Source organism: Akebia trifoliata, chromosome 8, assembly GCF_017979445.1.
Source record: "Akebia trifoliata isolate Shusen 1 chromosome 8, ASM1797944v1, whole genome shotgun sequence".
Lineage (NCBI taxonomy): Eukaryota > Viridiplantae > Streptophyta > Magnoliopsida > Ranunculales > Lardizabalaceae > Akebia > Akebia trifoliata.
Window position 1 is genome coordinate 48,600,938 of NC_141382.1, and position 16,776 is coordinate 48,617,713.

The following is a 16,776-nucleotide window of genomic DNA, read 5'->3' on the forward strand; positions in this document are numbered from 1 at the left end:
AATTCACGTTTAAATTTTGAGATCGATGATTGGAACAAATTTGAATGTTGATCCCAACGAATCATGTTCAATTGTCAAGATCGATGAATTAAACAAAGGTCAATCTCAGTGATTTAAATTGTCCATCTCGATAATTTAAATCATCTATCTCATCAATGAAAATTGAGTCCGGGAAGGTTAAGAAAGAAAAATATTCACTAAATGAACCATCAAGTTATTATTGTGAAAAATGCAAGAGGGGATTTAGAAAGAGCCCCTTCCCACACCACATGATATACAAAATTAAGCCCATGCCTTTTTGAAAAATATTAGACTCTACATCAAAATGACTGTTGGGATGCTAGGGATTCCCAAGAAAAACGTATCCCCGGGAAATTGGAATTAATCTTGTAAAAATTTGTATTTTTCCTCAAATTCTATCAGTCATGTGCATGGAGAGCGTCAACGGTGGGTGAGACTAGAAAAGTCCTTCCTCTTTTTATTTTGAGTCGTGATATATGATGTGCACCCTCTCACACACGCGCCCCTACACCTCCATCACATAACCATAGATCATTTACATCGGGATACATAAGAAAAAGATTTGTGGTTATGTGTATCTCGGGACAAATGATCTATGCTTCTGATGGGGGCGGGTGTCGGGGGCGGGGGGGGGGGGTTAGAAAATCATTACACTTATATTTTCTTTGGAACCAAGGTATCCAAACCTGTTAGAGCTCCCAACTAATCCTCTTTGGGGTTGTAATGCACGCCAATGTTCTAAAACCTATGTGACAGCCAACTTTCTGGTTACACTTACATTAGTATCCTTGCTTCGAGGCTCCTAGGTAGTTTTTTTCCTTACAAGTTTACGATGAATTTTCACTCTAATACCATTTTGGGGGTCCAGGTTCTCCTTCCACTAATGTCATCGGTCGTGGCCATTTTCACTTGGGTACCCTTTTTGTAAGGTGTTGAGGTTGCCCTTTCCCTAAGTCTTTCCAAGATGTAGTACCAACAGCTCTAATGTCAAATGAAACATACCCTTTCAATGCATGTTCAGTGGTGCGGAAAGTTAAACCCATATCTCTTTGGAGTCATAATAACCAGCTTTTAAAGGTGTTAGAAAGACGTTCTTGCTTCTTTTCTATAGCACCTTTAAGCCATAAAGTCTACTTCATTCCTATCAAAATTACTTAGAAATATTCAAACAACAGTAACAAAATTTAAAAATTTTCTATATAAGAATAAGGACAGAAGAACTCAACAAAGCCCAAAGCATTCAAAAACTCAAAAACATCTGTTAGTTGCCCATGAAGACACCAGGATAAGGTCTTTTGCTTGTGTGACGAGTTGGAAGGAAAAGGTAACCACAACTTCTGCGAAAACCAAGTTTATGGTCATTTGATCATCATTGTAAAAGGAGAGAGGGAGAAGGTTTGGAGTCGGAGAAGAGGAATGGAGATGTAAGCAGCAACCCAAACTTCTAGGAGATGGCAAAAATACAATATCATTAATATGTCTGTAGAGGATATTTTTCGTTGAGTATCAAGGAACGACACGTAACACCTAAGGATTCAAATTTTGTATGGAGATCCAAGGGTAAACTTGGTGGTTTGGTCACAAATCAATCATGAGTTCGGATCTTGGTTGGTCGAGGAAATATTGGGTCAAGGACGCATGGTAAAGCCGTTCAATTAGTTCAAATCCCTAAAAATTAGGGATTATATCAAAAGTGGTTAAAATCCTGATGAGGGAAAACCCCCAAAAAAGAGGAATGTATGGGAACTAGATATTTATTAGATACATTCCCAAATCACCAATTAAGATTTATCTTTTAAATTGGATAAGGGTCAAATCAATAATAATAGATGGACATAAATACTAAAAGATATAGAGTTCTCCCCCTCTAAATTTTACGCTATTTTTACGCTAGGATTTTGATTTGAACGTCGAAGATGTATTATTGAAGGTACACCCAAGGGCACAAGGAGTGGAGATCACGAGACATTGTCACAGATCCCAATGTAGTGCAAGTTTTTGCATCCACAATATCTATGAACGTCTTGTAATTCTAATTCCAAGCCAAAGTCATTGAGTTTTTTAATCACCTCCATCAAGAAACATGATAAGTCAACGAGAAATTTATTCTATTGTTTAATCGAATAACACTAACATTAACACCTTTGTAATCTTATATAATTTGTATGACCCAACATACACAACTATTTTACATTAATCCTTTCTTTTGGCTCACAGTCTCCTGTGATTCCTAATGAAGTTTGTCGTGTTCATGGCAATGGCACTAGAACAGGCATACACTCCAGCCAAACACAATGTTGTCGAAACGACAAGAAGGGTCTTCCACTGTCTACCCGACACTAGAATAGCTAATGCAGTAGAAGCAAGAGCCAAGACAAGAAACGTATTTTTCCATGCTTGGAAAGCTTGAACAACACCTCTGCATCCCTTGCAATGGATTACATGACGGAAGTATCGGTTGGCATGATTTGGAGCATACATGCTTCCAATCCCCCCCTTAGCTGGCAAAGAAGCAGCAATTCCCGCAACCAACCCAGCCGGTGCATGTTCCACCACAGCAGGTTCTTTAGGCAGTGAGATGGTGTTGTGCCCAAAATGATAGGGCATCCCATGCCCTACCTTATCCATCCATTTTCTGTACTCCGCGACCCAAGTGTCAGATGACCTCATGTTAAGGTACAGCTCCTTTGTTGGAACCTTTTCCTTGATTAGAACTTCGTTCTGTGATGAAAGGAAACCCATATCTTGCTCAAAAACTTTACTCGCATTTTGGTGGAAGTACCACTTAGGAAAAATTTTTACTACCGGGGACCTTTTCGTGCCTCCAAACCTCACAATTAGCATGGACTTACCTTGACCAGAAGGTCGACAAAGGAAAAGGCCTGAGAAGTAGTCTTTCTCCCCATTCTTGCCGATTATCTCTCGGTTGTTCTGAAGAACACACGGTGCTTCAAAACGTAAGAAGTTTGGTGTGGATTGCTCCTTCTCTTTTCCCCATTGACCAGCGAATCCCCTATCTGTTCGCTCGGTCACATTGAAGAGAAGTGGTTGAGCATCTTCCCTCTTGGCAGTCCAATCTGTTCGATCATGTGAGATAGGGACATGGGCTGGATCCATGAGGTTCTCAAGGAGAATTGAGTGATCATACGGAAGCTCGTGAGTGGTGGAGACATCTTGGAACCCTGGTCGGGCAAAGTTCTCAAACCAAGGTAGTTTATCTGGGTTGGGTGGGTTCTTGTCTGACATCCATACCCATATAACTCCTTGAGAGTCTCTCACTTCATATGTCTTGACACATGCAGATTTAGGAATTTTTGATCCAGCCGGAAGCTGTGGTAATGTAGTTAGAAAATAAATCTATCAGAATTGTTCTTTAGGAACACCCAAGTACATTGGGAATGCATAATATAGAAAAAAACACAACGAGTTAAACAAAGACAAACCTGAGGTATCTTTGCGCATTTACCATCACCTTCAAATTGCCAGCCGTGGTAGAGGCATTCTAATCTTCCATCAACCAACTGACCTTCAGAGAGTTTCGCTAATCTGAAACAAATTTAAGACTTTCAAGAATAAGGTTTCCATGATCATGGAATTACAATTGCAAGATTGTTATGTCCATGGACATATTAAGTGGCAAATTAACTATCTAGGACTACATAATATGCTTTTTTAAAGTAAATAAAAAAACCATAAGTGTATTCTACCCCTTTGTTGGAAACTTCTCCAATTACATGAAACGAAACAAATAGTGAGGAAATTACAGGGTATTTCCATCAAAGCACATTGAACACCAAAACACAAATGTGCAGATTCAAAAACAGCCCACCTTCTTTTAGGATTCATCGAAAGACACCCAAAATTTATTCCATGAAAACAGGAAAGAAATGATGAAAAAAATAGAGTGAAATTAGAACTTATCAATGAAGCAGAGCTTTTATGCTTTGTTATTGTAATTTTTCTCAGTTAGGATTTTAAGAACACTGCCTTTAAAGAGGGGGTGGGGGATTCCACAGTCTCATATTCAGAATAAAGCATCATATACTACTCTACAGTATAACCCAATTAGAAATCCATCCAGAAATTGAATCTGACATATAAAAGTAACACTAAGAACCTCCATTTCTCATTAAAATTACCAAGAAACATTCAAACAAAAAAAAACCATTTCAACAATTATGCAGAAAAGTAAGAATTGGAGAAACCGAACAAGATCCAAGTGACTAAAATTTCAAAATCTGGTGTTAGTTACCTATGAGGACACCGATCTTGGTAACATCGAAAGACACCGTTACCATCTCGATACAACACGATCTGTTTGTCGAAGACAGTGAGGCCCAAAGGAGCATCATCTGGAACATTTTGAGTAAGATAGAGTGGATACCACTCTTCTCTCCAATCATAATTCACAGTTACACTTTCTTCCTTCTCTTCCTCCCCAACAGTAGGCCCCAACAAGACCTTGGGATCATCTTCTGATTCTTTCCCTTCTTTTTCATCAATGGAGACTCCCCCACCAACCTCAGCTACTGCAGAACACTGATGAAACAATCCCTTACTTCCTTTTTTCAACTTTGGTCTCAGACCCAGATCAGTAGTAGAAGAGATTATCAGTCCTTTAACAGTAATAACTGTCTTTGTTCTTCTCTTTGTTGTGTTGGAGAGGTTGTGAGAGAGTGGTAAGAAGGGGAGTAGTGTCTTTGAGAGATAAGAATGACAGAAGTGAGGCTGTAATAAGGTCATTTTGTTGTTCTAAAGAAGAAGAAGAAATGATGAAGAAACAATGGAGAAGGCCAGGGGGGGTGAAGCAGAAGAAGAAGAAACAAAGAGACGTGAGGATGTGGAGAGGTGGTTGAGTGGCAGTGCAAGTTTTCTTGGTGGAGGACTTCTGACCACAAACTTTTGAGGAGAGTTGAATTTAGATTGCTGAGTGGGACCCTTGTTGGTCATGGTGTCTTGTTTTCATTGGCAGCCGTATCATGGCTTGATGCAATGAAGACATCGAATTTCCAATCATTGGGAAACTTCCATTTGATCTCGCCATCGAATTTTCAATAGTGAACTCATGATTTTTTTTTCCCTACGCAAGCGAGATTAGTGGTCAGTACTTATTAACAAAAATAGACCCAAATCAAACAATAATTTTTCCATCACAGCTTCTCATCTGCGAGAAGCTAATTATTAACAAATAGACCCTAATCGTTTCCTTTGGCTCAGAGTCTCCTATGCTTCCTAGTGAAGTTTTTCGTGTTCATGGCAATGGCACTAGAGCATGGATACACTCTAATCAAATATAATGTCATCAATACCTCAAAAAGGTCTTTCATTGTGTATTTTGAGAGACAATTGTTCAAAGAAACGTGTGCACCAAATAACTGGAACAAATCTGTCTTAAAAAAAATTATATTGGAAACAAGCTTAGATCATTTTCTTATCTTCTTTTTTCTTCTGGGTTTGGATATTTTTTCTTTATTTCTTATTTTTAATTTTTTTTCTTCATTTATGCTCTTTTAGTGAAACCAGATTCACGGATTCTTACAAGTACCACTTGGGGAGCAATTTCACAATTGGGGACAACCTTTTCGTGCCTCCAAGCCTCACGATTAACATTTACTTACCTTGACCAGAAGGTCGACAAAGGCGATGACCTTTGATGTAATGTGTCTCCCTATTCTTATCAACAAATTCACCTATGTTCTCAAGAACACATGGTGCGTAAAAACGTACGAAGTTTGACATGGTTTCATCTTTCTCTCTACCCCATTGTCCAACAAATCCCTTCTCTATTCGCTTAGTTACATTGAAGAGAAGTGGCTGGGCATCTTCCCTCTTGGCCGTCCAATCTGTTCTTTCATGCAAGATTGTGATCAGAATTGATCAGTAGGAACACCAATACACACTAAGCAATAATAAAATCAAATTTTCACAAGAATATCAAGAAGCAGTTCTCAACTTTATCCACCCAATGTTAATTCCATATATCAAATCCTCACCGATCAATCAATCAATATGGAAAATTAAACCTAAATAACAAAAGAATGCTTTGGGCCATTTCCAGACTATACAGTTATATGGCTTTGAATTCACTCCCACACCTAAGGAGTCGGACTGGCAGATTGTGTAAAACTCGTCAACTATTCTTGGGATAAGAATGTTGACTATAGCAACAACGATCAATTATTAAGAAATCCAGCAAAGTTCTGGTTCGGACAATTCTATGTCTATGCCCTAACCTAATCCGATTTGATTTTGTCAATTTTTATTTTTGCCCAAACCTGACCCAAGGTCAGGTTGAACTCATAGGGTTTGGGCTTTGCCCACCCAAGTTGTAGCCATAATTTTAATTTCCAAAACATGCATGAACATGAGGTAACGAGATCATGAGAGTTTATTCTAAATTTAAAGTGATGATCTGGCTGGTAAAAATTAAAATGTGAAGTATTTATTCTAAAAGTAATGATCTCGCTGATAAAAAAACTAAAACGTGAGGTAGCGATATCATGACTTAATAAATCAAGTATTTTAAAATCAAATAATTTTAGATATTTAATGGCGAGGTCACTGGTATTTATTCTAAAAGTGACGATCTCACTAAAAAATAATTCCAAAACCGCATATTTTGGGGATTAAAATGAAAAAATCCTTATCATTAGTGCTAGGCATCTCAAGCAGTTAGACATAATTGTCTCTAATACTGGTAGGATTTACAAATTTGAATAACACAATCATCAATCATCAATCATCTCAAATACTTAGGACAATGGTTATAATTAAAAGAATTGCTTATACTGTCTTAATTTTGTTTTATACACCAATCAAACCTATATGGATCAAGCCCAGACTAATTCCAATTTCAAGCTTGATAAAGTTTCATTATGAGATCGGAGTGCAACCTAGGCGGGTTGGAAGGTAAATCGGGGCTCAACTCATATAACAAAGCCCTCAACCCGAGCTTGAGCCTTTAAACTGGGGTTAGCCCGAGTTAAGTAGTTTTGGATGGATTGTGCTTGTTGAACGAGTTTAATTTTGTTTTGATTATCAAAATAATTTTATATCATAAGTAGAAATAAAATTTATATATATCAAATAATAAATAATTAAAAAATACTTTAAAAGTAAATAAAGATGATATAAGCATGTTTATATATTAGAGTCGTGATAATATAATGCCCCCATCATAAAATCGTAGATCATTTACTTAAGGATACGCAGAATCATAAATCTTTTTCTTGTGTATCCCAAGCCAAATGATCTATGGTTCTGTTATGGGGGTGTGGGTGGAGTTTGTCAAGGGGGAGTGTCATATTATCACGGTTCTATATATTATTATAATCATGATAAATTAATGTGCTTTTAACGCATGCACTTGACGCACTTTTTGTTGATTCTAATGCATAAATTTGAATAAGAAAAATGTTATATTAAATTAGACAATAAGAATAGTTGGAATGAACTTTTCGGTTGGAGTGATTGAGGCACAGAAATTGTTGTCCTTAAAACCAATTTTGCCTGCTTAGGATGATATTCACAGTACAGTCGGTCTCAGACGATCGATTTCCAAATATTCAACAGTCATAAGTCTGTTAACCACGCACTCAAAAATAATAGACCTGCTACGAACTCGATCGAATCAGTCGATGTACGAGTAATGAGAATTAGAATAATAGAATAGAATAGAGGAAGATCAAAAGTTTATGTTTGCAGTCTATGTTTCTATGTATAGAATTCTAGGGTACACTTCTCTTTTATAATAGTTAAAGTCCAAACAGTTCAAAGAAGTCCAACGGTCCAATTAATTAAAGAGAAAGACATTTTGGCATTTATTGGCCGATTTCTAAACGTTAAGGGATCCAAACGGTCAATAGAGATTAGATAGATCAACTGTTGAGATGCAATCTTTAAGTAAAAAAAAATCAAACAAATTTGAGCAAAAATGGACCTTTCATGCCACACCTGCATCGCATACACACACGCGCATTAAGAGTTTTTCACAAGTTGACCCCCCTAAACACAATGGACTCCAATCTTATGATACCTTGGGCCCCCATGTGCGCGCGAGATCTAGTCTCTTTCTTTCTCATACTGCAAGTAGGAGAGTGAAAACATTTATAAATTGCATAAATCTTATATTTACCTAATGTGAGATTAAATATTTAAAAAATTATCTCTACAACTCTCAAAATAAAAAATAAAAAATAAAAAGAATCTTTGACCTTTCAACTATCACAAATAAGAAAAATTTTCTCTTAACTAAACTTTCACCAAAAATGAAAAAATCCTACACTAACCACACTTAAGAGAAAATAAGATATTGAGTTTAAATTTTGCCCCCAACAAAATCCAATAAATAATATTAATTGTAAATACTACAACACTTTTGGCGTGGATACAAAGGTAGGGATTCAAAACGGTGTGTCGTACTTAACAAAGGTCAAGTGGCACCCCATTTCATGCCACGTGGTATTTGTGGGATCGACTGACTGTATGTATATGTGGTCCATCCCTTAGTGAACCAACCCACATAATATCAATTTGATTGGTGATGTGCATCTATTGATGTTAAGAATGATTTTGAATCGTTGGATTCAAATTATTTTTCAAGAGCTTAGATCCAGTGGATACAAGCTATAAAACACTATGATTTTTGGTACGTAAGTTCACCAAGAGATGGACCACATATCCATACGGTCAATGGGTCCCAAAAATACCACGTGGCATGAGATGGGATGCCACTTGACTTTTATTAGGTACGACACACTATTATGGGTCCCTACCATTTGTATCCAAGCCAAAGTGCGTCGAGTACATGCGCTAAAAACGCAGTAATTTATCAAGACTCATTATTATATTGCCTTGAGTTCAGTTCAATGTGAGTTCAACTTGAATTACAGGCGGTAGTTACTCTAATTTTATCCAATCTCGCAAGTCTCTTAGTTTAATTACTAATCAAATACTTATTCTAATTGCTTTAAATTTTATAAGAAAATGGTTGATGGATTGATAGATCGATCATATTAATTTAAAAAAAAAAAAGAAATATAGTCTCTCATTTTAATTGCTAATTGAATACTAATTCTAATCTAATGACTTAAAATTTAGTAAGAAAAGGATGATGGATGGATAGATCGGTCATTTTAATTTAAAATAGAAAATAAAGAAAGAAATGGGAAAATAGAAATATGTTGATAGAAAAGTATCGTTGTACGTTGTGGGGCTGTGACAACTGACACGTAATAAATAAAGATAGAAAAAGAGGGAAGAAGGGACCCACAACGTGGTCTCATCATATCAAAATCATCTTTGTTTTAATCTCGAGGGCACTATCACTACTCGTCAGTAAAAACGGCGGCTCCATTTACGAGGTACAAGTCAGACGAGAAAAACTGAGATGTTGATAACAAATACCTGTCCAATGTGATGATTATTCACTAATTGCCACGTGGTACATCAATGTTTTATACGTGTTGTGTTGTGTTGTGTTGTGTTGTGTTGTGGGTGCTTGATCTGCTTACCTAAATTTGAAGGGTGTTTTAAGTTGTTACCATTTTCTTCTAGAGTACAGGATTGTTTTAGAATAAATTTGTATGAGATCAAATTATTAACACCCACCATTTGTGCTTATTGCACCTACCTAAAGCACATTTTGAAAAGATGTGTATAGAAGAAAGACAAAGGTGGGTGCAATAATATATTTTATAACATTTAAATCACATCATATTTAGAGATGCTGACTTTAGTTTATGATAACGTTTTCACACGATGATTATGTTTCAATAAAATATTTTAATCTATCTAATCTAATCAAGATAATATGCGTACATGATTCAGAAACACATCCACCATTGCTTTTGCAGTCAAATTTTAAATTAGGGATCCTATTACTAAGCTCCATAATCAAAATTTTACTTTACAAGACATCCAACAATCAATTGTTTCTCAACAATTAATCGGTTCATGCAACTCCTGAACTTGGGGGCATATATATTCCTATTTGTATGTATATATTATGATGAAATAGGCTTAGATCATTGATCAAAAATAAATCTACAATTTTTTACTCATGCAACATAGGGGATAAATATTCATGTCTAACAAATAAGATTTCCACTTAAATATTTCCGCTGTGTTTGACCAAACATCTCCTTTTATCTTTTCTTTTAAGCTACTTTCGTTTAGATAAGTATATTTCCTTAATTTCACACTTTCAGTTGCTATCAATAGCAAACACAGCACTTCACCTGTACTAAATTGGCCCCCGTTTTTCTCTGAAACTACAGATTTACCATTGACTACTTACTCAGAGTGGTATTAGTAATTTCACGAGTCGAGTCTACTAGATGACTTGCTTGCAGTTTCACTTGGTGCATTTCCGAGTGGACTTGCACGATATTCACATAAGTTTTAAGATCGATAACCTCGAAACGTAACCGAGTCGAGTCGAATCGACTCGACAAGTTTTAAAGCTATGGTTCCAAATGCCAACTAAAGTCTAAAGATTTAAAGTGACGACCTGAGATAAGAGATTTATAAATCCTATCTCTGGACATAATACAAAAGCTTTAATGGCGTTTCGTTCATTCTTCGATCTCTGGAAACCAAAGCAACCACACCGCGCGATTTGATGTTAGGGTTTTCATGAACAAAACCACGAGCAGCATTGCTTGATTTCATTACGTAGAGATCTTGCCCGCATTCCAAGTTTACACAGATAGATTTCAATCGCTTTATCTGTAAATATATGTTTATAATCGGTTCGATTCAGATCCAGAACAAGAAACTGTTTCGATTCAGATCCTAAAAGGTACGAACACGATCAATCTCTTTTACTTTGATTTTGAAGATCCTGATCGAAAACGACTCTCTGTCAGATCTGAAATCTTTCAGAACGTTTCGATGGAGACATCGCTATATATTATATCATATATGGTGTGAGAGATTTCGAATCTCTCGAATATCACAACTTTTCTTCTTCTTTCATCTTCATCTTCATTTTTATTTTATTTTTTCTAAATATTTTATATTTTTTGTGTGAGATTTAATCAGAACCGTTGAATCAGAGATTCTGAATTCTCGTGCATTTCTTTTTGGATTAAAACTTAAAAGCTCTCTCAGGTACTATTCTTTCTTGCTTCTCTCACAGAAACCTGGTAATCCGGATCTGTTTCTTGTTTCCTTCAGACATTCCGTGTCGAATACTGTTCAACTTCGTTTCTTTCAAACGTACAGGAAATTAAAAATATACAATGCTTAACAGGTGTACTGAGGATGATACTCCCTCAGTCAATCAGTCTGGTTTTGAGTGTAGATGTCCATGGGCCCACTTCAAAAAAAAATTAGGATTAGAATTTGATGATAATCAGATCAAAAGCAAGTGTGCCAGTCAAATCTTCGATGATTGAGTAATCAGTGGTTGGTGCAAGATTTAGGGTACTGTGGCTCCACCCAGTTGTGGCTTAATAATTGGGCTTCATGAGGGCCTATATAACGGTTTTGCCCTTATGCCAGGTTATGTGAGCTCCTTCGTCCATACTCGCTCGTTCTGGTACGTGTTGGAAATGTGGAAGTTTGGGTAACCCAAAAATATGGGGATGTTTCCCATCACATGTTCTTTGGACAGTTCTTGTCTGTGATTCTTATCTTAGAGATTTTATATTTCCATAGGAACATACCATTCTAACATTTGAATAGATTTTTAAAAGTGCCCGCATTGCAAGACAATACTGCAACGTAGCAATGATTGAGTGCATCTCATACAATTTATTCTCAGACACACATCGTTCACTTGTTAAATTATTTGCACTTAAACACTTGTCTGTGGGGTCTCACTTTTAACACATTTTAAAGTTACAATTAGATTAGAATTGCATAGAATGAAATGAGAGAAATAAACATAAATGGGCCAAACTGTGGGTGGTATGATCAGCAAGTTGTGCTTCATATTTTGTAGTGCAAAATATTTAAATTTTAGATTTTTTATTTTTATTTTTACAAATTATTTATATGTTAAATCATGATATTACCTTCTTAGATCTAGGTCCTAGTAGATCTTTTGGTTAGTCTATTAATGGTTAAATTATACTTGTTTTTGCTAATAGCACATCTTGGCCTTATATTATTAATTAGATCCAGAACATAATCAAAACAAAAAAATTCGACTCAAACATGTTGGATAGTCGAGTCTCCACTGCTAGCTTTTATATACATCAAGAAGATCATCTGCCACAATCTCCCCATTTTTCACACTTATCTATATTTGGGAATGAAAAAACATAAGTCATTTTCTACTTTAAATTTGAAGAATCTTTTACATTAATTTTACAAGTATTTCAAACCTCAAAATTACATAATATTACCATCTTGTCATTACCCTTTTTTACATCTTGTGTTCATTTATTTAATTACAAACACAATATATCAATAAAGATGGTATTACAAATCTTTTCAAATCTCAATATAATTATCATCTTGTCATTCTACTTTTTTTAAAATAACTTTTATAAATGAGAAAGAGGAGAACACTATGACACCCACATTTTTTGATCTCCCCAATTGCTCTTTCTTTCCTATTTTTTTATTATAAGGAAGAGAAGAAACCATTGGAGATGTTATAAGAATCTAACTAATGTACCAAAAATAATAATTGTGTAGAATTACACTTTACAGTTGACATATGCAATTGTCCACTATGTGATGGTTTTTATTCCACTTCCCTTATTTTGGACTCACAAGTAGTCATTTCCCTAGGTCTTCACTTTCATCGATGTTCAAAGTAACTCTAATCCAAATTCTATTGCAACTTTCACTTAACTACCCCTCCTTTTTGGATTTCCAATTGGTGCTTTCATCAAATCATCCTATCTGAGAATTAAACCTGAGACAAGCACATTCATATATCTTCCTTGATTTTCAGTGATCATGATCATCATTCTTCCATGAATAACACTCTCAACTAGGTTTTGCTAACACTTCACTTCCTTCAAGTTCTTGATCACTAAGCCACAATTTGACATTGTAGGTATGTTATAGGGTGTCAAAAATCATCCCACCTCAACCTAGGCAAACATAGGAACAATGGGGGATCCTTTCTACTTTTACCCAAACACAACCAATACACCAAAACCTTCTTTTAGAAGATAAAGTAGAAGGAAGTTAAAGCCTTTCTTTGTGTATTGAGGTGGTAACAAATTTTTGGGTCAAAAGCATAATCTTTCCAATCCATATGATTTGATTGCTGGATTAAATATCTGCATTTTACTCTCTTTAAATATTAATGTTCAAGTAATAATATAAGCCAAATCATTTCCATCTAATTCAAATATTTAGAGGTCACTTCATAAACATTTTTACCCCTTCAAGTCCGTCCCACTTTCGTGCAATTGAATGGTTATGAATCAACATGGGTATTAGGATATTTGCTTCTAGGACCCAGAAATGATCCGTTAATCAGGATCCATGATCAAAGAAGATGGATCCGAATCCAGTACGGGTCGGTCCAATAACCGACACCCTCCTGACAAATACTGTAGGCCTAGCTATAGTTCTACAATGCATACTTTGTGTGCTTCGTGGTCGCAAATGAGAAACTGGTCACGGGTTGTCATTTTGTACATCTTTAAAAAATGATTTTATTTTTAATTGCCTGATAATTTTGTTGGACGTCTCGAAAAACCTCGACCCTGATGCCTGCTTTTTTTTTTTTAATTAAATAAATTAAAATAAATAATTGGACAAAATGACCTGCTGTTATGGACCGTCAGATGATCCCCACATAAGTGTGAAGGAGAAAAAGGCCATATGCGTAATTTCACCCTTAAACAAAAGGCTGAGACGAGAAAGCGAAAGACATGTTGCTTGCACAAATCTAGGTAATCTGGGCTCTGGAGTGTGTACCCACGGTGGTAAGGAGAAAGGTTTACCATGCCGGAAGACTCCGAAATCGTACAAAAAACACAAAACACAAACCCTTTACTTCCTCCTTTCGCCAATCCTCCATAGTACACTACACACTTTACACACCAAAACAGACTAAAAAACCCATCAAAGGAAATAGTCGACTGTCGAAGAAAAACGTACCCTTTCTTCCTCTTTGGTTAAAAGACCCATTTTTACCAAACTACCCCTAAATCATACCTAGTGACACAGATAAAGAAAGACTTTTGTTTCAAAGAAAGAAGACTTATTTCTTTCTGTGTTTTGAAGTTGTGGTGGCAGAAGGATGAGCAGCAACAAGGAAGGGAACATGGTGCAGGGATTTCTTGTTGAAGGTGGTGCTAGTTCATGGAAAGATTGGTGTTTTGGTGCGAGGAAAATGGGTTTCTTTGGATCTTTTCAGATGTGGATCGGTGGTAGAAACCCAATCATCCACCGATTCCGATTCCCACAACTCGGTTTTCTGTTTTTCTTCTTAGGCATTTAACGAGTGGTGGTGTGGTGATTGGTGAAGAGGATGACTGTGGTGGTGTGGTATTGGCGATATACGGCTCAATCTATTGTTTTTTATTATTATTGATGTTGTAGCTAATGTGTATATGGGTGCGCACTATACCGGATTTTTTTTTTCCAAACAGGTTGGTTTCTTCTTCTTCTTATCTTTTGTTTGTTAGTGTTATGAAACATTTGTCTCATACTTTATTTTTTTGTTTGCTTTCGTCTGTTTGACACTTCCTTAAGCAAACTCTATATTATTGGTAAGGAAGAGACACAAAAACCCATTTTGAAAACTCTTTTATTAAGATCAAGTAGAGTATTTTTGCCCTAAGAAATGAGGAGTGTGTTATACGCACTTAGTGCAAATTAGGTCACCCCATTGTTAACACGAGAATTAACAGAGGGAATGTTGTGGTGTTTTTTTTTTATTATTATTTAATTTTTAAATGTATTATAATTAATATTTAGTTGTGTTAGATAAATTAAGCTGAATCTTATGCCATAATCCTTTGATGAATTTATGTTCAACATATTTCTGAATTTAAATTTCGTGTTTCCTTCTTTTTTATTTTTTATTTTATATAACTCTTTCTATAAAGAGTTTTTTAATTTAATTTTAAAAAATAGATATATTTTGAGTTTAATTTACTGGACACCAGCACTGTGCTTTATCTGTATGTAATGTATTTATATGTACGGCATTGTGGTTTATGTGGTCTGTTGCTGTTTAAACAACCAGGAAGAGACACGTGTATGATCATCCAATTTCTCTTCATTGTAAATTTTAACAGCAAAAGTAGGATCACGATGAATTCGATCATTTTCAATGCCAAGGAATAAATCAAGAAAAGTATGCATAAATCGAATGGCTGAAAATCTCTTATCAAATTGATTTTCGGTCAAAGGTGTAAACATTTATGAGTGGAAAGAGTGTCCCTTGTGGTTGATGTGCAGCCAAAATCTTACTCATCTATATAATAAAAACTACTAACCAACCAGTTTGGATGATTGTGTGACCTTCCTAGCTGTAAATTTTGTCTTTATTGATAGAGGTATAGATTAGGATCATTTGAAATTAGTTGTTTAAAGGACATATCTTTGACTCATTGATATGACCTTTCCCACATAAGGTTTCAACCTATGCTACCTGGTTCGCTCTGGAATGAGTCCGGTTTTTAGGGGTAGCTAGAGATAATTCGTTTATTTGGTTCGCCTTAATTCCCTATATTGGTTTGTTTGTTCAGTTAATAAGCTCAATTACAATGTTAAAAAATTTCAAGTTAAATAAAAATAAACTAATATAATCATCCAAATTTTAAATTATAACCCATATAAATTGATTTAGTTAGAACCAATTAAAAAATTATTTGGCTCACCTAATCCAATCAAAATTTGGTGGATTCATGGTTCACTTCATTTTAATACCGTACCACAAATTGGTTCAGATTGGTAACAACCAATTGGGTAAGATGGGTTTCAACCAAACGATTGAAATTCATCTTCCATGAATTTTTCCTGTGGCAAAGAGGTGAAAGATTTTGAATCAAACAATAAAAGATGTTGCAGATTTTGGACAACTTCCATGTGGTTTTTCTATACGAAGAAAGCTCACAATCGAGTTAAACTTCCCTCTTAATCCAAAATGGAAGATGGTTTTTCGTGGAAAATAATTAAGGGTTTTTAATAAGAGTTTGAAAATGAGGGTGTTTCCATTATTTTGAAAAAAAGCATCCCACCTAAAAACAGAAATCTTCGAGAAAAAGAAACCCCAACATCATGAATAGAGCTCAGATCATTTGAAAAACAAAGGCACAATCAAATGCTCTAATAATGGTGGTGGTGAGTTTTGTGAAAATTTTCTTGAATCTATATGTAGAAACAGGAATTGCTTGTTTCAATCACAGTAGTCGCCATTTTTCTTTTTTCGCTTGAGGTCTTTGCCAAAATTATTTATTTTCTTAATAGATTACATATTCCAATATCTTATTCCTTCCAATCACTTAAATTTGGACCTCATGTCGAAACCATGTGCATCTTCATTGGCTATGGTCACAACCAAAAATGATAGTATTGTTGAAGTCCGTCAACCGATGGGTCATGTTTATCTTTCTCATCACGTGCTCTTTATTGAGACCCCCCTCGATGTTTTTGAACTTGGAGGGATACGTGATTTTCCATTTTCATCACATGTAACTTGCTCTGAGAATCTCCAACCAACCCACATCTTCAAATTAGCATCTTCTTCAAAGGTCCCCTCCAAACCACTTTGAACTCCAACCAACCCCCTCTAAGGTCCCCACCAAACCACTTTGAACTCTTTAAATCACT

The 16,776-nt window shown here is 35.6% G+C and overlaps 1 protein-coding gene and 1 long non-coding RNA gene across 2 annotated transcripts; one reads left to right on the forward strand and one right to left on the reverse strand.

The window, feature by feature from the left end:
- Window positions 1–2,108: 2,108 nt before the first annotated feature.
- Window positions 2,109–4,910, reverse strand: TIC55-II (translocon at the inner envelope membrane of chloroplasts 55-II). The gene is made up of 3 exons (XM_086449079.1): window positions 4,274–4,910; window positions 3,465–3,567; window positions 2,109–3,351 (listed from the first exon to the last, which is right to left on the reverse strand). Exons 1-3 carry the CDS (start codon window positions 4,762–4,764, stop codon window positions 2,233–2,235), a joined length of 1,713 nt encoding a protein of 570 aa, XP_086305205.1. The 5' UTR covers window positions 4,765–4,910; the 3' UTR covers window positions 2,109–2,232.
- A 5,486-nt stretch (window positions 4,911–10,396) lies between these two features.
- LOC147397414 (uncharacterized) lies at window positions 10,397–14,650 on the forward strand. Its single transcript, XR_015180224.1, has 3 exons — window positions 10,397–10,822; window positions 11,065–11,133; window positions 14,221–14,650. It is a non-coding gene; the product is annotated as an uncharacterized LOC147397414 (long non-coding RNA).
- Window positions 14,651–16,776: the final 2,126 nt, after the last annotated feature.